This window comes from Temnothorax americanus, unplaced genomic scaffold, assembly GCF_048541705.1.
Source record: "Temnothorax americanus isolate GAGA-0224 unplaced genomic scaffold, ASM4854170v1 Scaffold93, whole genome shotgun sequence".
Classification (NCBI taxonomy): Eukaryota; Metazoa; Arthropoda; class Insecta; order Hymenoptera; family Formicidae; genus Temnothorax; species Temnothorax americanus.
In genome coordinates, this window is record NW_027509816.1 from 377,501 (window position 1) to 401,110 (window position 23,610).

The 23,610-nt window shown below is 31.9% G+C and overlaps 2 protein-coding genes across 2 annotated transcripts in view; one reads left to right on the top strand and one right to left on the bottom strand.

Moving 5' to 3' along the window:
- The window catches only part of LOC143908379 (retinol dehydrogenase 14), a 25,900-nt gene extending 21,687 nt beyond the window's left edge, over positions 1-4,213 (top strand). The window contains exon 6 of the mRNA XM_077426026.1: positions 4,055-4,213. The gene's annotated coding sequence lies outside the window, so the exon portion shown is untranslated. The remainder of the gene's footprint in view (positions 1-4,054) is intronic.
- On the bottom strand, positions 3,924-23,600 carry LOC143908377 (esterase E4-like). Its single transcript, XM_077426024.1, has 10 exons — positions 23,454-23,600; positions 23,205-23,364; positions 19,779-19,983; positions 6,398-6,523; positions 6,158-6,317; positions 5,587-5,972; positions 5,204-5,375; positions 4,885-5,078; positions 4,557-4,701; positions 3,924-4,408 (listed from the first exon to the last, which is right to left on the bottom strand). The coding sequence occupies exons 3-10, from the start codon at positions 19,974-19,976 to the stop codon at positions 4,113-4,115; spliced, it is 1,677 nt and encodes a 558-aa protein (XP_077282150.1). The 5' UTR covers positions 19,977-19,983; positions 23,205-23,364; positions 23,454-23,600; the 3' UTR covers positions 3,924-4,112.
- Between the last annotated feature and the right edge of the window lie 10 nt (positions 23,601-23,610).

Consider the following 23,610-nt stretch of genomic DNA (forward strand, 5'->3'; position numbering starts at 1 on the left):
AGTTGCGTTTGTTTAAAAGCACGGTAAGTTTTATTAGTTTTAGTTACATGGTTAAAATCGAAATTCGAAGCGTAGTCATTCTGATCGCTACGTGTGTTTGTCTCTTTGGTTTACACGTAATCTCTTAGCTAGGGCAACGCCTGTTATTGTTAGCAACAATACGAGCATAAGTATCAAGAAGAAATGTCTTCTTGTCGAATTGACGAAATGGTCCCGAAACTTGCTTGCTGTCCACTAATTTATGGGTTTTGCATTTACCTGAAAATTTGGAATTTATACAGCTGGGAATTGAGAAGAAATCATAAAACAAAGTTGGTGATAAGCTATTAAATAAATCGAGACAGCTATGATATTATTACTCCATGAATGTCTTGACTCAAAAGATTAAAATTTTTGCAACATCTCACTTGTTATAGCATTGATATTATTTGTAGATGAAAGCGTGGTATGAGATATGTTAAACTAGAATCCAGCTTCTGTTTTCGTTGAATAGATTGATTTAAATTGTCAAATATTTCGTTATACTGCTATATATTTCTGATCCTTCACGAGAATATTACCTGATTATCGGGATTGTTGCACCTTTTGATTTGCGTGTTAGGTTCTTTTACCAGTTTTTCATATTTAGAAGCATTCATTGACTGAGTGTCACTATTCATACCGCTCTATCGTGGACTTTCTTCTGCAGGAACAATCTGTTTTCCAATTAATAGGAGTACCTTAATATGCAGGCAGCGTTGAGACTTTTGTTAAAACTACGTCATTCGAATTATTAGAGGCGGATTGAGAATCAGTGATTTTAGATATTTTGACTCAAACTTAAGATTTTGCGTGTTGAATTTTTGATAGCCAAAAGTTCGTTATATTTAATTGTAATTTCGATATTTCCTTATCAAAGTATACGGATATAGTCTTCACATTGGAGCTGACGCGACGCGTTTGGAGGGCTCGGGAGTGACAGCAAATTGCTTACATCCCGGAATGATAGATAGTGGAATCTGGCCCGGCGAAACGTACCCGCTCTATCTTGGGGTTTGAAATTAATAGTTAAGGCTTTCTTCAAAACACCCGAGCAAGACGCACAGACGACTATTTATCTCGCAGTTTCTGACGAATTTAACGGAGTTTCGGGAAAATACTTTATGGATTGTGCCGTAAGAATTATTGTTGATCTTCTGAAGCTTGATCTTTTCCCAAATAAACTTCAATATTTCAAGAATTTTAGCAATATAACTTTTGATTCTTTTAATTTAACACATTAAATACTCTTTCTTTAATTCTTCTTAAAGCACTAAATATATTTTAGGAACGTGGATTATCGAATGCTGTGAAGGATTCTGCTAAAGGCAAGAAATTGTGGGAATTAAGCGAGTCTCTGGTAAGATTGCAATCATCAGACCCGAAGATTTAAATGCAATTTTTTTGTAAATTTTTATATAATTTTTATCATTTGTTATATATGTGACGATCTTTTGTACTTAAGGTATTCCTTTCACGAAGGAGCGTATTTTGTAGGCGCTTAAGCAGGGCCTCAGCAAACTCTTGTATATTGCATTAAACTTATATAAAATCAAGTTATAATTGATTATTATGTTTAATTATAAGAAAAAAGTGAAAATATTATGTGTATTTAAAAATTCTTCATTTTTCGGTAAATTTTACTGTCAGAACAATATGGCAACGCTGCGCTTTAAGGTGCCTTTTCACGTTGACGCTCGACGCTCATTTTCAGCAAGCAAAAATCTTCAGAAACATTATCTTTTTATTTATATATGTGTCCATAAAATATTATTACTTGAAGATATTACTTGAAAATAATTAATATTTTACGTATTTCGAAGTCTATGTTTGATTGTACTGGGACGATTAACGACAATTCAGCGACGACGCTGAACATTAAGAGGCCTTTTCATGCTGACGCTCGACGCTTGATTTGAGCGTCAAAACTGGTCACGTGACCAACTTCATCGGTAAGAACTAAGAAGGCAAAATAGCATCAAATATGCGAGCGTCGAAACAAACAATTGACTGAAACGAGCGTCAAGCGTCCAAGCTGAACACAGTTGAGCTTTTGCCATTTGACGCTGGAATTAAAAAGACTATCACGTGACCTATCACGTGATCAAGTTTGACGCCCAAATCGAGCGTCGAGCGTCAACATGAAAAGGCACCTTAAACAAATTCAACTTCATTTTTTTGAACAGAATAATAAATTTCTTTCGCCAGTATATAGAATAACAATTAAAGTAATTTAAATCGACCTGACTGGCAATATATATAACGTCTTTCCGATATATGAACATTGAAAAACTGTGAGCCAACTTGGTTTGTCGGATTCACACAGCACTTTTTTCAGATCAATATCGAGACATTATTAATTTTGACCATGATTTTGGTCAGTTGATGTAATTTCTAAATTAAATAGTTTTTAATTTTATTGCGAAAAATATTACCCCAGCCAGGGTTTGAACCTGGAACCTCCCGTATACCGTGCGGGTGTCGTGCCAATTCGACCACTGGGGCTGTGGTAATATTTATCGCAATAACAACTGTAAGATGGAGCACCGATTACTATAAGTCGACGGTGTATAATAAACAGAATAATAAACGGTATACGGGAGGTTCCAGGTTCAAACCCTGGCTGGGGTAATATTTTTCACAATAAAATTAAAAACTATTTAATTTAGAAATTACATCAACTGACCAAAATTATGGTCAAAATTAATAATGTCTCGATATTGATCTGAAAAAAGTGCTGTGTGAATCCGACAAACCAAGTTGGCTCACAGTTTTTCAATGTTCATATCGGAAAGACGTTATATATATTGCCAGTCAGGTCAATTTAAATTACTTTAATTGTTATTCATTTTTTTGACGCTAGCGTCAAAGCGAAACCACCACGTTCACCTTGTTAACGCTCATTTTCAGCGTCTCATGAATTGGCACCTTTACAGGGCGCCGATTGTAAAATGTGAAGTTGATAACAAAAATGTCAATGTAAGTGTCACACACACACACACACACACACACAATTTACAGTTAATATTTAATATCTTAACATATTTGATAAACAAATTATTACATTGAAATGTGGAAAATAGACTTTTTCGATAACGTCACATATATAAAATATCAAATTTTCAAAGTCATAATTCTCCTTTATATGTTCGCGCGGTAATGTGGTTTAATTTTTTTTCTAGCGTAAAGATATGCATTTTAACTTTCTTGTACCAAAAAATCAGTTAATTCTTAAGACTTTGGTGTCATGAAAGGAATACCTTAAGAAGGTTCAATGGCTACAAAAAAATGCAGCCATCAGTTTCATGAAATTTTAATATGTTGTTCTGAAATGCAAAATAGAATTATATATGAATTTTTTGGGAGTTTTTCACCGTCCCGTTTTGAAAAAAATCTACTCCAAAAATTGTACTTTTTAACATAGGTTCTTATGGGAAATGACATATTGCACACCTTCAGAATAAAATAAGTGCAAGAAAAAATGCAAATGATAAGGAAAAAAAATATGCACATGTAACTTAATAATTTACAAATAAATGAGTGAAAAAAAGGGGAAAGTTACCGCACATTTCGTAGAAAAATTAATTATTAAAGCATAAATTGCTTGACTTTTCGTCTGCTAGACTGCCACGGGGTCGTGAACGACGTACGTGGAACAGCAGCACGCACTATATACACGCGGCGACCAATCAGAGCAATCCCCTTCTCTCCCACTACTTCAAACGCTAGTGCGCTGTTACCAGAACCCCCGCGTCCCACCACTCCCCCCGATGAAACCATCGAACCTCCTTAAGATATATTTTAATAATAATTTCACTTAACTTGCCAGTACAACTTGCCTCAAAATGAAGTATCGAAACTTTAATAATAAATACTTTTTATACTAAAAAAAAATTTTGCAAATATAATTTTGCAGGAATAACTTTTATTTAAAAAAAACTTTTTTATATAAAATAATGATATAACTGTATTTGCATTTGTTGAGTAATAGGATTGATGTATGTATACTTTTACTTAATGACTTAATCAGCTATAGGTCAGTAGGTATATATATGTATTGCACATTACGAAATCGGCTGTAGAGATATCGATTTCTATTTCGAATTCAAAAGAAACAAACTGTCCCATTTTTGCATTCTATCGGGATAAAGTCCTGTCTTCATTTTTGGTTCCTCAGAGATTTCTAGATAGTTGTCTTTTTTTGGTAAGTAAGGTTCCCATGTAACATTCTTAGCCAAAGCTGGAGATACTGGCTGTCCAGTTTGAACGAAATTCGACCACATGCTTGTCATAAGTTCTACTGTAGGAATTTCCGGGTCATCGTTTTCGAAGAATGGAAATTTGAATTTCATGAAGAACAAATATTGCAAATCGTCATGATGAACCACGCCTTGAATAGTAAAATAAATAACAAATTTAGTTACACATAATTTATGCAGAAGTTATAAAGATCAAATTGTGATGTCTATAAAGCAATCTGAACAATTTGAATCAAGCAATTTGAATAAAAAAGTAAAATACAAGAATAAAAATAATACCGTATGGTGTGGTTTCGTTCCACATGACAAAACTGTATCGTCCTTGATAAGAAGACATATAAAAATAGATGGGTTGGTCGGTGTTTTCGGCGATTAATTTTACAGAACTATGCATTGGATAAGTAATTATTGCATCGGTGTTGATCTGAAATACAAAACATAATTATATATATAGGTAATATATATATATATATATATATATATATATATATATATATATGAATTAATTGCGATTAATTTTATTCATATTGCTATCAACAATATTTAATGTTGTCCCAAACATGCTATTATTTTATAATATATTTTGTTTTCTTAACAATTTACGTACATGTGCCAGACCATCATAAGTGTCTGGACCAATCGGTTTGTCGTCAAAGTAAAATCGGCGCAGTTCGGTACTTATATATCTAGACCGAGGTGTATCTCGCTCGTACGCGAAATTAATCGGTGCGAGTCTGTACCAGTCATTGTTCAAATCGTCCACGTATGAATCATTCCCGAGTTTGTGTTGCTTGGTTACAACTAAAAATAACCGACGGAATATATTATTATTACTACATATTTATTAATTTTTGTGATTTCAGCCACTATTCATGACTTGAGAATTGAATGGCAATGACAAGAAAATACAAATACAAGATTCTTACAGGTGACCACACCGCCAAACTCGTCTTTAGTAACTCCTGCGATCAGCGGAACCTTATGGAATTTCCCCTTCTTAAAAAGTTCACCGGGTTGTTCGGGCAAGAATCTTTCTATGCCGTGAACCTCAGGTTCTACTACAGGTGTCCATATTAATATTGGATAACCGTACCACTCCTAGAATGTCGTAGTATGCTAAAGATTAAAACTTTCTTATTTTATATCTAATTGCTTAAAAATAAAACAAATCTCTACTTTTTTTAGTTCTTGATTTTTTTACGGCATTATATTTGTTCCTCTAATTTTCTATTGTTTGGTGTAGGAAAATTACTTAATCTTATTTACTAATCCTATTTATTAATCTTGTTCTATATGTAATCTTCCTTACAAAGAATTTGGGCATGGTGTCTGTGAAGTTCTCCACTGGTTTAGAGTTTAAACAGGTTAGCATAGAGCCAGTGGTGTCGGTGGGACAGTCTAGTAATTCGGCTTGCTTCTTTGCCAAGTGCAGCTGTTCAGTCGGGTACGGCTCGTTCGGTCCGTACGGTCCGTTGGAGCCGCTCATCATGATCGCCCGATGGAACAATCCCTTGGACATCGGTGAGACCATGTGCAACATCACGCTCAATCCACCTACGCTGTAGCCGGATATAGTGACGCTGTCGGGGTCACCGCCGAAGGCGGCTATGTTCCTCTGGATCCATCGAAGCGCGACGACTTGATCCTTCAGGCCTAAATTACCCGGTGCCTTCGAATCACCGGTGCTCAAAAATCCTGATACAGATAAGCACAAATAGGTTTTTAAAGAAAAAAGTTGTGTTATCTTTGAACCACAAGCGATAAAATCCCGACATAATAATTTTATGTTTTCCTTCAAACTTTAAATTCCACCTTAAGCAGAATTTTATAGCTTATATTCGAATTAAGTATCTGAAAAGTAATAAAATATGGGACTTTACCTAGCGTCCCGAGACGATAATTGACAGTGACGAGAACGACGTCTTTGTCTAGCAGATACTGAGGTCCAAAATTAGAGCTTTTACCCGAATATAAGTAAAAACCGCCAGGATGGAAGAATACCAATACGGGTCTTTTCACGGGATCGTTCTCCGATGGTAGCTGCGATCAAGACAATTGTTCAATTAGTGACTTCATACTCTTTTTTAGTGCGAATGTATATTGAGCATTATCAGACTCACTTTTGTTGTGTAGATATTCACACGGAGACAATCCTCCATTATATTCTGTTCGTGTATCGCTGGACAGGCGGGTCCTTCTTTGGTCGCGTCAAAAACATCGATCCAATCCGCCGCTGGAGTTGCGACCTAGGAAAAATATAATTAAAAAATGATAATAATATTTGGCTAGATATGATTGCCGAAACCTTTGCCTTATTTTTGCTACAAATTTTCTATTATATCGGTTCGTTTATATGAAATAATATTCATGCAATACTTACATGCCACAAACTATAAAAAGAATCTTGCCGCATTTTGCGTTTTTGAAAAACTGCGCAAGATTTGTATCGTTTTATTTGCTACGCCTGTATATGCGGATGCAAATGCAAATTACTCTGTTATTTTACACAATTAAAACAATAACGTTTTTAATGTTTTTATTATTTATCTAATCGCGAGATCCAATGCCTTACTTATTGTAGAGATATGTAAAATGGGTGTCCAAACCCATTTGAAATAGAAAATGCAAAATAGTTAAAACCTTTTTATTTAAAAATGCAAAATACAGAGTGCTTTTTTGGCAACCATTTAAAATAGGAAATGGAAAAAAGGCATTTTTTAAATGATTTTTAAAAATAAAAATGGTTGTTTTAAATGTTTATGTTTTTATATTTATTTATATTTATAAATTTTTATTTTTTATTATTTATCCAGTCCGCATCGTAAATGGCATTTTTCTCAGCAATTAATTGTATATATCAACGGTCATATTTCACTTATTATTAATATTATTGTTTATTATATATAGATATTTTATACTATTATTTCTTAGATTTAAATTTTTATTTTTTTTAATATAAACTTAAATTACAAAAATTGAATTACATAAACATTCACATATGGGATTACAAAACATGTTTGCCTACATTTTGTTTACAGGCATTCAATTATTCTTTTGAAATAACATTTTAAGTAATTGCAATGCTGTTTAGAATAAGTAGATGTTTTCAAGTAGGGGAGCAATGGGTACTCCGAGCCCAGGGATCTCGGGTTGCGGTTAGCGGGATCGGGGGGGGGGGGGCTTCGCTGCCGCGGGGGGTTATACATCTTCAAATGTTCTCTAGATTACAAAATACAAAACATAACAAATAGAATTATATAATTCTTCTGACGTGCATTATATTAGATTGTCTAAAGTAACCTTTACACTAGAAATACCAAATAATTTTCGACCGTTTCAATTTTTAAAAGTAATGTTACATTAATTATGTTAAACATCGAATAATTTTTTTATTGTAATCTACATTTTCTACTTTTACAATAAAAAACATGATATTAAAAAATAGAAACGGTTGAAAATAGCTTTTGGTATTTCTAGTGTTTAATCGGAAAAAAATGCACATGTTTTATTTATTATAATACTAAAAATAATAACATATTTATAGCAAAAATATTTCAGAAATCATCCAAACTATTACGACAACTACAGCCAATTATTGAAATTAACAAAAAAAATATGTTATAATAAAATCAAAATCAATATAAATAATGTTATTACAAAAAAAACAGATATAAAACTTAATTTATAACCACGGATTACATACACATATATACATATATGTATTTAATGAAATAATAATATATGTATACATATATATTTCTTCCACATTTTTTACACAATTTAAAATAGAAAAAGTTGTTTGATTTTGCCAAGGGAAACATTCTATAGGAATGTCGTACTTAAAAGTACAATTTTGTGCAAAATTATGTACAGCTATTTAAAAAAAATAACGTTTTAAAGGACTGTCATTCAAAACCCGTTTTTATCTTGAAAAACTAACATGAAATACGTACATTACGTCCGTACATTCAACGTACGTTGAATACCTCGTCAAATAATAATTTATTTTCCTCTTTACCAATGACTATTTTAAATATTTTGTACAATATATTGTAATACAGGCCGTAGAGCTGTGTTCCGAAATTGACTGCCAGTGCTGAAAATCTGTAATACATGTGACGTGACCTATAGATTTTTAGTACTGGCAGTTTCGGAACACAACCAAGAGTGACATAATTTATATTATATTATTTATTATATTTCTTTATTTGACAAATACATAAAATATATAAATGTAACGTCCAAACATACGTACACACCACCGTAAGAATGTTATATATTAGTACATTATTTCCGAAAAGTTAGACAAATTTTAGCACCAGTTTCCAGTAAATCGGTCCATTAATAAATGAGTAGTTCGCAGTAGGTAAGTCAGACAGACAGACAGACATTATAAATATTTTAGAACCGATATCCCAAAAAATCGGTAATGATGCGGTTCTCAAAATATGTCTACGGTCTAAGTTAGAGTATCATAAAATAGTATACCAAATTAGGTTGATTTAATTTCAAAACTGTAATATTATAGATTTGCATAGCGGACAAACACATACATTCATTTATATAGAGATAGAGATAAAAATATGATTTTATTACAATTACTTATATGTATTTCTTGTGCTAATAATATAATAATTTTTAACAAGTATAATCGCTTATCCATTCTTATTAGTAAGCTCAATTTTTTTTAAATGTCTGGATGCAAATTTAGTAGCTTCGGTCACTGCTTTTTCTATACACGTCCCAAAATCTTGTGACGCATGTGTAGATTTCATACTGGCAATTAACATGGATTTGAATCCTTTAATAGGTCCTTGATTTGCATTAAAAATTTGTAGAACGACATCCATCCAGATTTGTACATTGAATGCATTATAAACTATCTCCTATATAGTTCCTAATAATTTTTTTTGTTTTTTTTGTTGCTTGCCTATTTATTTTCATACAAATAAAATGAATTATGTTTTACATCATTCATTTATATTACAAGGAAAAAAATTATTAGAAGTGCAAGAAATGCGCAGTAACTCTTTACATACATTATAATTAGTTATGCAGGAAATGAATGAAAACACAGATGAATTTTGTGTTTTGCTATATTAGGAAATCCACAATAAACTTGAATGATTTATTATCAAAATGATTTTATATACAATTTTATATACAATTTTATATACAATTTTATATACAATTATACATACAGTCGAAGTAATTATAAATTTTCAACACCAAACTCCTTGGCATTATTATCAATGGTAAGATTAAAGTAAATAATGCTATAAATATATCTGTCATATTCTCTGTGATTAAAATATGATGTAACTTGAAAATAATATCTATTTTATATATTATAGGTAAATATGAGTTATAAATAAAAATTCCAAAACTACAAAATTTAATAATAGAAAAGCAGTAAATAAGATATTAAATAGTACCAATGAAGTCGGTATTATATTGGATAAGACTGTGTGCTCTATGCATTAGAAGGTGGCCAGAGAGGTGCAGTATCTCAACATACATGCAAGACATAAATGAAAACCTAGATGAATTTTGTGTTTTGCTGATGTATTTAGAAAATCTACAATAAACTAGAATGATTTATCAAAATAATTTTATATCAGCGGTGCACATGTACTTTTGTTGTTAAAATTTTGCTCCGTTTTTTGTTCTTTTTTTTAATGTTATAAAACTTTATTTTATATTATACAAAAATATTTCACAATAAGTTTTATTTTTGTAATATATTATATGTAAGTGTTATATCACATATATGTCATTATATATATATATATATATATATATATATATATTGCAAAGTGTTCTCGTAATAATATGTTTAATTCTCATTTATTTAACATTTCTGATAATGTCGTATTTGAGAGAGTGACTATAGAAACTATAGCAAGTAAAAAAGTCGTTATTTTATTTTTCTTCTAATTTTTTTCAATACAGAACTGCCTAATTGCGTAGTTTTGTAATAAAATTATTTTAAAAATTATAACGATAAATTGTCACATTACTTGCATGATTGCATCTGTTTCTGCAATCTATGACGAAATCAAGTTCTTTCTTATGCTTCTCTAATTTATTTTTTTATGACTCAATGTAATTTTCATTGAAATAAGTATGTAGTTTAAAATTTTGATCTTATACATTGGGTGCGTTCAGCCGATACTCCGCTAGCCTAGCAATCGTGAGCAGTCGCTCGTTTTCGCTCGTTTCTTCTCCTTTGACCCAATGGATTAAAAGGAGAGGAAACGAACGACTGCTCACGATTGCTAGGCTAGCGGAGTATCGGCTGAACGCACCCATTGTCTAATATAGATTAGAGAAGCATAAGAAAGGACTTAACTTCATAAGGACATAAATTGCAGGAACAGATTTAATCATGCAAGTATTTGCGACAATTTTTCGTCAAATAATTTTTAAAATAATTTTATTACAAAACTACGCAATTTTAGGCCAGATCTGTATTGGAAAAAATTAGAAGAAAAATAAAATAACGACTTTTTTACTTGCTATAGTTTCTATAGTCATTCTCTAAAATACGACAATATCAGAAATGTTAAATAAATGAGAATTATAAACATATTATTATGAGAACACTTTGCAATAAGTATGTATGTACATATATATATATATGTATATATAATATATATGATAACCATTAAGTATCTATGAAATACTTTTTAATTGTGTTATTCAAACTTAAGGGTTTTACGAAGCCATCAATTATAGTGGATATCAAAAGTAAAAATGCAACTATTTTTAATTTTGATATCCGCTATAATATTGACTTTCCCATTTTGAATTTATCAACGTTGACATCAGATTAGTATTCAGCGACCTGAAAAACCATTAAATTTGAATAACATTATAAAATATTTCATGAGTACTAATGATTGCAAGTTTGACACAATATACTCTATGTTAATCATCAATGTCTTTTTAATCATAATCGACACTACAACCCGCGAAAAACGATTGTATTAAACCGTATTAAAAGCTTATATGAATTTATTAAGAATCTTATTAGAATTGAATATGCAAATTAATTATAATTTAAATATGTCATATTTAAATCAAATTAAAGTACCCCATTTTATTTAATCTATATATGGATTAAACTGGACCTTGCTTTGTTAAAATATGCAAAATCAGCCGCACAGACCTAAGGAAATGCAGAGTTAATATGGTTTTAATTTGCCAAATGTGGATTAAATATGGTAATAAATTCAAAATTAATTTGTTAAATATAATCAAATAAGTCAAATATAATCATATAAGACAAATATAATCATATAAGTCAAATTTGTTATATATAACTGTTATTTGATCTTATTAGAATTTTATATAATTTTGTTTTAAATTTAAATTTATACCAATTTAAATTTAAACAAGATTATATAAAATTTTATTTTTTAAGCGTGCTACTTTATTTTATAAGAGTGGATTTCACGATATAACTGATACAAAAATTGTGTCGTTCCGAGACGCAGTGTCGTGTCTTCTAGATACCGTTATCTTATAACATTCTTTGTCAAATTTTAATTACGAGAAACAGATCACATCGAATGCCATCTATCGGATACTTTGAGATGCAATATTCTGATCTGATCATATATAATCTTATATGACTATATTATTTTTTTTTAATTTGAATTAAATATTTTACATGTTAAGTTCGACAAATAAAGAAACAAATTTTACCGCAAATATTATTTAAACATTATTTAAACAAAAATACGTTTTAATAAGAATCAAATTAAAACCAAAGGGCCTAGCGGAGTAAGCATGTGAAATTGGCCCTTGATCATACAGAGCTGACATTAATGTCACAAGTTAGTACTAATATGATAAAACTTTCCACCAAATATTATTTTTAAAAATCCATTTTTTTAGAAGTTATGCAGGGAAAAAGTAAAATAAAGAAATGTATTTTTCTCGAAAACCACTTGACCGATCTTGATGAAAAAAATATATGTTATGTAGACTAATAAAACTAATTAACAAAAAAAATGTCCAAAATATTTGCCAAAAAAAAAACCAAAAAAAATATTTGAATTTTTAATATTTTTTTTTAAGGTGACATTTTTGAGGTACCCCTTTGAAATTTTTATGAAAATTTCTCTCAAATGTCCACTATAACATATATTTTTTTCAATTTTTTTTAAATAGTGGAACATAGTTAAAAATACGAAAATCGTAAGCGTCGCGTCACTCCGGCGCACAGTGCAGTGCCATTCCGCGTTGCGGGTGTTCGATGTAACTTTACTAGCACATATGTACGTCTGCAATTAGCCTATAATATGTATACTTTTTAATTTTTATAGTTTCCAGAGTTTACCACGTGGAAGTTGCAGTACGGTTTTAAACTCCTTATTGGGGTGCTTTTTTAACGTGAGTCCCTCGCCTTTCACTACGTTTCCGTTACAATCGGGGTGCTTTTTTAATGTGAGTCCCTTCGCCTCTCACTACGTTTCCATAAAATCGGGGTGCTTTTTTAACGTGAGTCCCCTAGCCTTTCACTACGTTTCCGTAAAATCAGGGTGCTTCTTTAACGTGAGTCCCTTTGCCTCTCACTACGTTTCCGTAAAATCGGGGTGCTTTTTTAACGTGAGTCCCTCGCCTCTCACTACGTTTCCGTAAAATCAGGGTGCTTTTTGAATGTAAGACCCCTCGCTTCTCATTACACCTTACACCTACGATTTTCACTATCACTGTCTATTACTGGAATGTTATTTGTTTTCTTAAACAGATCGCTCAGTATTTCTGCTGGTTTCAAAATTTTCGCTAAATATCTTGCATGAGATACATAATATATAATTGCAGCAATATGACAGCAGCATCCAATTGTTCGTAGCCCAATTAGCGATCTGTTTAAGAAAACAAATAACATTCCAGTAATAGACAGTGATAGTGAAGAAGATTAAATAAATCGTAGGTGTAGGGTGTAATGAGAGACGAAAGGTCTTACATTCAAAAAGCACCCCGATTTTACGGAAACGTAGTGAGAGGCAAAGGGACTCACGTTAAAAAAGCACCCTGATTTTACGGAAACGTAGTGAAAGGCGAGGGGACTCACGTTAAAAAAGCTCCCCGATTTTACGGAAACGTAGTGAGAGGCGAAGGAACTCACGTTAAAAAAGCACCCTGATTTTACGGAAACGTAGTGAAAGGCGAGAGGACTCACGTTAAAAAAGCACCTCAATAAGGAATAAGTTTAAAACCGTACTGCAACCTCCACGTGGTAAACTCTGGAAATTATAAAAATTAAAAAGTATACATATTATAGGCTAATTGCAGACGTACATATGTGCTAGTAAAGTTACATCGAACACCCGCAACGCGGAATGGCACTGCACTGTGCGCCGGAGTGACGCGACGCTTACGATTTTCGTATTTTTAACTATGTTCCACTATTTAAAAAAAATTGAAAAAAATATATGTTATAGTGGACACTTTAAGAGAAATTTCCGTAAAAATTTCAAAAAGGTACCTCAAAAATATCACCCTAAAAAAAAATATTTAAAAATTTAAATATTTTTTTTAGTCTTTTTTTGGCAAACATTTTGAACATTTTTTTTGTTAATTAGTTTTATTAGTCTACATAACATATTTTTTTTCGGACTTGGTTAGATGGCGCGTGTGTGAATGGTAGCGGTGAAAGTGCGTTTGTGCGATTTTAGATTTGTTTCTGGGTTTAAAGATTAGTATGTGGCAAGTAGGGATAATGGAAAGATAGGGTGTAAGTAGGAGATGCGATGAGAATGAAGGGAGGTAGTAGGATGCAAGTAGAGAAAAGTAGTATAAAAGTGTTTAGAGAACGTGGTAGGATGAGGTTATGGTGACGAGTCAGTTAGGCGGCAAAGGCGGTAAAGGTAATGTAGGTAAAGTAGGGAAGGTTTCGATCGATGATTGTAAAGAAGATTGTATGATAAGTGCATGATTAGCTAAGGAGCCTTTGGTCGTAAATTAAGTATAGGTTAAGAAGATTGTTAAAGGGATGACAGGTTGAACTCAGAACACAGGCAAATTTTAGATTGGGAAATATAGGATTAAGAATAAGAAGAGGAAGAAGAGGAAAAAGGAAGAAAACAGGAGAGGACAAGAGGTAGGTGAAAGAAGCGCTGTTATAGAAGAGGTTATACGAAACGGGAGGATTAAATGTGAAGAAAAAAGGAGAAAAAAGTAGTTGTAAAAACTCTCGAGTTCCGGGTTAATGGAAATGAAAAGAAGAAAGGTGAAATAAAGCTAGGACACAAGGATTGGCGGGTTCAGAGGTGTTCTAGAAAAGGGAAGTAAAAGAAGATGAGTAACTGAGGAAGGGTTATAAGCCATTGATGAAGAAGAGAGAAGATGAACAGAAGAAAGGTGAAGGAAAGCGATTGGCGTAATCCTGGAACAAGGATTAGCGAAACTTATCTGCGTTGAAGGAAAGGAAATGTAAAAGAAGATGGGAATAGGAAAGGGAGTAAACGAGGACACAAGGCGTGGTGAGAAGAGGAGAGGAAGAAAAGGAAGGAAATGTGGAAAGAGGAAAAATAAGAGGTATGAACGTTACAGTTTAAAAAAGGACGCAGCAGTTTTCTGGAAATATTAGAATCTTTGGATGGTACGGATGTGCGAATACAGGTATATTGGTTATGCAACGGCAGATAGGAGGTACGGGAAGATAACCAGAGGACGCGCGCGCGCGCGGAGGAAATAAATGTTGCTTCGGAGGAAACGAGAGAAGAAGAGCTGGGAGACAATGTAGTAGGAGAGGAGAGGAGCAGTGCTGAGGAATTTGGCAAATAAGGAAGAGGAAAGGAGCGATTCGAAGGCACAGAAGTTTTTTGAGTTAAATTAGGAATGAACTCAAAAAGATCAGGGAGATTAAGATTAAGAAGATAATATATTGGAAGATAAAAGAAAAGAAGAGAGGAAGGAGGGGCATACAGAGAGGTGTGATGAGTTAGCAGTGATCGGCAAAAAAAAATTTTCATTATTTATTTTTTAATGTCAAAAAGCAATCATTAATAAGCCAAAATACAATATTAAGTGCCAAAAAATTAAAAATATTTTTTCAACTTATTTTATTTACCTAACAATTTGTAAATAATTTCAAAAAAGATTATTTCTACAAAAATTATTAATGTGTAACATTATTTTTAATTCTTAGAAAATTTAATAATAAATCGAGAATTATAACTAATTTTTCAAAAATAAATAATTAAATAAAATAATTTTTAATTTTCTAAAAAATAATGGAAAAAAAAATATTTTTAATTTTCCAAAAAATTAGTAATTAAATAAAAATATTTTCTAATTTTTCAGAAAATTAACAATTAAATAAAAATAATTTTTATCCTTGACTCTGAAACAAGGTGTCTTGGCAAAAACAAGCATGAACATGAGGTAACTGACAATATTACAATCAGAGATACTAGGCAAGACAAAGGGAACATCATAAAGTTCTTGATTATATACACTTATTTTACACATTAATGATAAAGCGAAAAATTGTTTTAAGAATGCCAACAATCTTTGAACAACTAAAAAATAATTGTGAAAATTTGTGAGAAAATATATCTATTAATTAACCATTTATTAGATCATATTAATAAGTATAAGCTGTTGTTCTTAAATTTTCCTTCCCTTTGAGTGTGCATATAACATACATACACTTTTTGTAAATATATGAATGTATTCAAAGTTTCAATTTTATATTCAGAAGTACTAAATAAAGCAAAGTCAATGATTAAAAAATTATATTTGTTATCACACAGTTATTATTAAATCAGTCAACACGGTAATAAATGTGTACATATTTGACTTACAAGAATAATTTATTAATTATTACTTACATATTAATATTGTATAAACGTATCAGCAGATACAGCGTATTTATTCTTCAAGTTTTTAATCAAGATTATTTATCATCTCTCATTGATGTAATGCTCTTTAAGGCTCCTGGTCCCTGAGCCGAGAACTCCGCGTTGACGGTGACGACGTACCGTCGCGGTAGAAATAAGAACTCTCTCCAATAGAGAATAAGCGAGAAATGTTGAGAATTGACACGTTGAGAATTCTTACGTAGTATTTCCAAATAAAAAGATATTTGCTTAAAATAACACTACAGATCAATTCAGCACACTTTAAAAATACGCCGAGTTGAAGTTAAGTCTACCCCTTTCCCTTGACAATTAATAAACAGCCGTAAAATGAATATAATACAAAATCTAGTCATGCGCCTGCGCACAAACCTGCATCGTATCACATTCGTTTTACGGCTGTTTATTACTATCAAGGAAAAGGGGTAGACTTAACCTCAACTCGGCGTATTTTTAAAGTGTGCTGAAGTGATCTGTAGTGTTATTTTAAGCAAATATCTTTTTATTTGGAAATACTACGCAAGAATTTTTAACGTGTCATTTCTTACTTCTTCTCACATTCCAACATGGCCGCGACGAGTACCCAGGAGCCTTAAATAATTTAAGCCCAAATTATTTAAGAGAATCACGTGTTTTCTAAGTAAATAATACTATTTTTTTTTAGCGACACTCGAATTACACTTTATAATTACTCTTAATTCAAAATTCTCATCAGTTAATTTATTAAATTTAGGTAAATTAAACATTGTAGCGTAACTAAAAAGTCTTTCTACTGGTGCAGAAGATGGTAAAGGTGTATTAAATTTGAGAAAAACTTTCTTAACAATAGGATATAAATTAAGTAATTCGAGATCATTCCTACTTTCAGTACTAAATTTCTGAATAATTGCTTCTACATCAGAGGCCCCAAAAGTTTCGACTACATCAGGTGTATCATGATCACATGTAAAGTCAAAAAAATCATCCTCAGCTACACTATCATCTTTTTTTTATCTTCAACTCTACTCGACACAGAAGCAAGTGCTTCTTTTATTGCTACTATAACATTTGCTTGCACTGAGCGACTTAAACAATTGAGCCAGTTCAATTTAAATTTAGGATGTGAAGCTGCACTGCTACAGCGCTAATCCGTCCTTCATTTTCAACATCAAAAATTGGCTTAAAGCGCAACTGCAAACTTTTCAATAATCCAAACACTAACTTTTTACAAAATTGTAACTTTATTTTTTGACAAGCCAGTAATTTATTCTTGACGGATATGAGTGTAGGAAGCAGGTATAGCGTAGCATAAGACCGCTAAACCAATGAGCATCCAGTATAAAGTCGCCATATTAATTTACATAAGATTGGTCCAGCCGGTCCAGCGGTCTTATGCTATGCTTATGCAGCCTATGCAATTTTGTGCGCGATGGCCTTAAGAGAGAGCAAGAAACCATCGTCAAATTATAGTTCATCTAGTAATTGCAAATTTTCCCAAAAGACACGAATTTTCAGTAGGAAAAAATTATTTAGTATAGTTAACGTTATCGTTTCATTTCTACTGCAACTAATGTACTTTTAAAAACGAATACTTTACAAATTAATAAATGCTAATTTTCTAAAAAATTAGTAATATATTTTCTAATAATTATCTACTAATTGTTCTCAAATAATTTACTTTTTAAAAATTACTAATTTTTGAAAAAATTAAAATATTTTTTTTAAATGTGTAATTTTTTTAAAAACTGACAATTTATTTTATATAATTGCCATTTTTTAAATTATGAGCCATATATTTCTGATTATTTATTAATTTTTTAAACAGAGTATAACATTTTCAATTAATTAATAATTATTTTAAATTTAAAGCTTAGTATTTTATTAATTACTAATTTTTTGTTAATTAAAATTAAAAACATTTAAATTTTTATTTTTGATTAATTAAAAATAATCGCCGATATCATTACTAAAAACAGAATTTTTGCCGATCACTGTGAGTTAGATAGGAGGACATAGGAAAGTATTAGTTAGGAAGCAGGAAATTTGTTATTAGTCGAGTTTATTATATGTAGATGTATGTAAATATTTGAGTGTAAGGGTTTTACAGTTAAATTGAGTATTGTAAGATGAGAGAGTTGCGTTAATATTTTAAGGTAAAGGTAAAGAATTATTAATATGTCAATACGTGGTTGAAAAATAGGAAAATGGCCTACTGCTGAAGCGGACTAGGTTCAAATATTTTTTTAGTTTAGGTTGTGAAGTTTAACGTGCAAATAATGGATTAAGTCGTTTAGGGCTTAAGGAATGGTTTTTCTAAAAGAAATTTAAGAAAGTACGGAATAATGAATTAATAGTTGCACGCGTTAAGTTAAAAAAGTTGGTATGAGTGTGTATAAGGTATATTGTAAACTAAATCCATTTCTTGGCTTTTTGTAGCTGAAATTAAATAAATCTATATTCTATATTTATATACATATAACATATTTTTTTCATCAAGATCGGTCAAGTGGTTTTCGAGAAAAATATATTTCTTTATTTTACTTTCTCCCTGCATAACTTCTAAAAAAATGAATTTTTTTAATTAATATTTGGTGGAAAGTTTTATCATATTGGTACTAACTTGTGACATTAATGTCAGCTTTGTATGATCAAGGGCCGATTTCACATGCTTACTCCGCTAGGCCCTTTGGGTTAAAGCCGCAATTGAATCGAGTAAAAGTCGCATACAGAACACATTAACTTTTTATTAAAGTCTTATATATAAATATTCTGCATCATGTATAGTTCTGGATCATATATATAATCCACATAAGTTATCTTATTAAATACAAATTAAAATCATATTTGATTCGAAGTGTTATATGATCCATATAAATAATCTAATTAAATTTTAATTAAAGCCCTATTTTATTGTGGATCATATTTAATCTACATAACTAATTTTAATAAGTGCAAATTAAAACTGTATTTAAACAAATATAATTTTAATATAAAATCTGGATTTAATTTGAATTTTACCCAAATTAAATATGATTTAATATGATTTTAGTTAGATTCATATTAGATCGTTTTTCGCGGAAAATCCTTTTAAGCATTGAAAGTCCTAATTATACATAATACTAATTAATTTTGATTACAATAGAACACGTCACATATCGTAGGTATTGTAGTTACAATAATATACAACAAAATATATTAAAATAGTAATTTTGGCAAATTTAACTGCAAATTGCTCAAAATTGTGACGTGAGCCGTGAGTGATGGAGCAATTTATAGTGAACAGGACCGTATTCAGCGTTTAAAAAACTATGGGAAATAATTATTCTTGTTTTTGTGCATTTTTTTATGAAACAGTATTAATTATTATTGATATCACGATTAATTTTTAGTTTGCAAGAAAAATGCATTTAAAAAAGAAAATGGATACTGAAAACCATTTAAATGTAAAATAGTTTTTTAAAAAATATATTTTAAATGCAAAATAAAAATTAGGCATTTTATATTTTGTAATATGAATAGAAAGAGCTGTAAGGGTCACAACGCGGATCCAGGTGCGTTTAAATATAAATGTGATTTATTCCTCGATTTACAAAAATCCATATTATATTTTGTATATCTATTTCAGATAATGCACATCTCTGCTTACTTGGAAACGTTGCTGTCCGGTCGGCGATTCGGCGTATCTCACACCGCGAAAGGAATAGATTTTCCTGCCAAGTCTGGTGGTCATGGTGGAACCACGAATTCTTCCAATTGGGGCAGCGACCTCATGTTGTTCCCCAGCGAGATTGTCATCGGCAAGCGCAACAATGATGCTTAAGAGTATAGCAAAGAAGCGTTTCATGATGTTTCTACGGAAGAAAACAGTTTGGACTGCCAAGTTTAATGCAAGCAGAAATTCACGCACGTGAAACCGGTTAGGCACGGTGTCGCACCAGCGAGCACTAAAAACATCTCAAGGGCAATGCGGAGGCCTTTTATATATTCATCAACCGCGAGGAGGAAGACGCGCGCGCGAATCGCAATTGTTTTTCTGGAAAACTTGAGTCTATCGTACAAGATTCCCACAGTCAGCCGTACATGAGGTCACGAACGGTTTTGTAATCGCGCATGGAATTTTGAACCAAGACGAACCGAGAGGCGATTATTCGACGAGGCGCCGATAAATTCGCAATTCGTAAAAATTATCTCCCAACAGTTCACGGATCGTAACATCATCGTTTTTTTTCTTTTGATACATTTTTCAAAATACAACGATAATGGCGCGCGATTACGTCAGATATTTTGATGTAGATTATAGATCATGTTTTTCCTCGCCAGGAGAAATATATATATAATGGAGTCTTACAGGAAAGATATATTAAATCTTACTACAGGAAATGACATAAAATCCAATTACTTTATTGCATTAGCTTTTTTCATAATTTCTTTTTATAACAGAGAGGAGAAAGATTTTTATTTTATATCCTAGAAAAGTGCAGAGGCTCAAAAATGATGAACTAAAAAATTTTTTAATTTTTAGGATACTTTTTTAGGTATCGTTCTGGATATTGCTTGAATTTATGTTAAATTGTTTGAAACTACTGCAGTAATCACGCTAAATTGTTGCATGAGAAATTGTTTAAAATATTCTATCACAAATGAGCTATTATATACTATTTCTTTTTTTTATTTTTTTTAAGTTGCGTTTGTCTTCCACACGGTAAGTTTTAGTTACATATGGTTAAAATCGAAATTCGCAGCGTAGTCATTCTGATCGTTACGTGTTTGTCTCTTTGGTTTAACGAATTCACGTAATCTCTAGGACAACGCATGTTATTGTTAGCAACAATACGAATATAAGTATCTAGAAGAAATGTCTTCAAATGTCTTCAAGGAAAGATCGGCAAGGAAAGGTCGGTAAGGAAAGACGATGATAAGCATTCCGTTATTGTCAGCAAACATCGCGTATCCCATAGTCATGAATTCAAGTGGTCTGAGGTGGAAATTTTGCATAAGGAAAAGACCAGAAAAAAGAGAGAAAAATCGCAGAAATGTTTTTAATAAAAAAATATTCAGATACAATTAATTTAAAAAAAGACACCAATAACTTGAATCCCATATATGACAACGTCATCTCGAGTGTGTAATTGTTTTGTTTCTCTGCTGTTGGGTACTTTGATAACTTTGTAAGCGTTTAAACTATCAGTTCGTTTTTGACTCCCATTGCGTGAACATGTGTCGCCGCTGTGGCTCGAGAGAATTGCGATCCGTATTGTAACTCGTCAGCATGATACGCAATGCTAACTTTTTGGCGCCGTCGTTGGACATTCTCTGTGTAAATAAGTACTCTCCCTTAAATTTCTTGGACTTGAACATCACTTCTATTATTTATTAATTTTCTAGTCTCTCATTTATGTGATGTTTCTGCCAAAATTTTCATAAGCACTAGTACTGAGAATGTGCCGACGATGGTACTTGTTTTCTCATCAGGTATGAATTTTTGCGCCTTAAGAATTTTTCGCATTGACTTAAAAGGAACTTTTTTTATACTTTTGGAAAATTTTAACTTTTAACTTTTAAATTATTAATTTTTAATCTTATTGACTTTGTTATATCGCGCTTGTTGTTTTTGTTTTGTCAGATCACTTGATAAGGACCCGAATCCTGGGTTGAAACGTCGTAAAGTAAATGTATATTTTTGCCAATTGCTGTCGATGAAATATATTATTTTTTGTAAAACATTATTGGCGGAACAAACATTTATTTTTTGGAAATGTCTTCTTGTCGAATTGATGAAATGGTCCCAAAACTGCTTGCTGTCTACTAATTTATGAGTTTTGCATTTACCTGAAAATTTGGAATTTATACAGCTGGGAATTGAAAAAAAATCATAGAACACACACACACACACACACACAAAGTTAATAGTGATAAGCTATAAATGAATCGAGACAGCTATGATATTTACCATGTCTTGATGCATGTCTTGATTTAGCTAGAGATTAAAATTATTTGCAACATTTTTTACTTGTTATGGCATTGATATTATTTAATTGTAGATGAAGGCGAGGTATAATATGAGATGTTAAACTAGAATCCGGTTTCTGTTTTTGTTGAATAGATTGTTTAGATTGTCAAATATTTGACGAGCATTGGTTACCTGAATGTACATTTTAACGTTACTGCTATATATTTCTGATTTTTTACGAGAATATATTACCTGATTATCAGGATTATTGCACCTTTTGATTTGCGTGTTAAGTTCTTTGACCAGTTTTTCATATTTAGAAACATTCATTTACTGAGTGTCACTATTCATATCGCTCTATCGTGGACTTTCTTTTGCAGAAACAATCTGTTTTCCGATTAATAGGGGTACCTTAATATGCAGGTAGCGTTGAGACTTTTGTTAAAACTACGTCATTCGAATTATTAGAGGCGGATTGAGAATCCGTGACTTTAAAAATTTTGATCCAAACTTAAGATTTACGTGTTGAATTTTTGATAGCCAAAGCAATGGTTTCTTTTTTCCGTTCGTTATTCAATTGTAATTTCGATATTTCTCTATCAAAGAATGCGGATATAGTCTTCACATTGGAGCTGGCGCGACGTTTGGAGGCTTCGGGAGTGACGGCAAATTGCTTACATCCCGGGATGATAGATAGTGGAATCTGGCGAAACGTTACCCGCTCCGTTATCTTGAGGTTTGAAATTAAGAGTTAAGGCTTTCTTTAAAACACCCGAGCAAGGCGCACGGACGACTATTCATCTCGCAGTTTCTGACGAATTTAACTCAGTTTCGGGAAAATATTTTATGGATTGTGCCGTAAGAATTATTGTTGATCTTCTGAAGCTTGATCTTTTCCTAAAAAAACTTCAGCATTTCAAGAATTTTAGCAATATAACTTTTGAAAAAGAAAAAACCTTAAACGGGCAATAAGAGCACAATCGTAACGTTAAACCGCTAAATTTTATTCTCACAAGTCAAAATTAACGAACGTTTCGACCCTTCTTTGGGATCCTCCTTAGCGTAAATCTTACATATAAAAATTAATACAAAAATAGTCTGACGTCGCAAACATATACATACAGATAGTCTACCGCCGTAAACAACAAATCATCGCTGGTCAGTTATGTTAGATGTGCACTCCGACACGTTCCAGAGTATCATCGCATAAAAGCTTCCTGGTTAGAGCGCCAGGAAGTTTTTTTCAACCGGATGTAATGTTGTTGTCATTGTGACGCAACGCCTGTGGACAAAATCGGAGTACCGTCCTCTCTCAATATTCATACAGGAACACAATAGATAACACAATAGATATCCACCAAAGTAACTCACAGATTTAACATAATGGATAATAGTCAAGTCGCAACGCCCGTCAATCAACAGAGATCGGTGTGTCTCCGAGGACGTTCACGCAGAGAATGGCACGCTTGCCTTAAATAAGATATCGATGACATAGGGAAGCAAGGGGAAAGGTCACGTAACAACAATA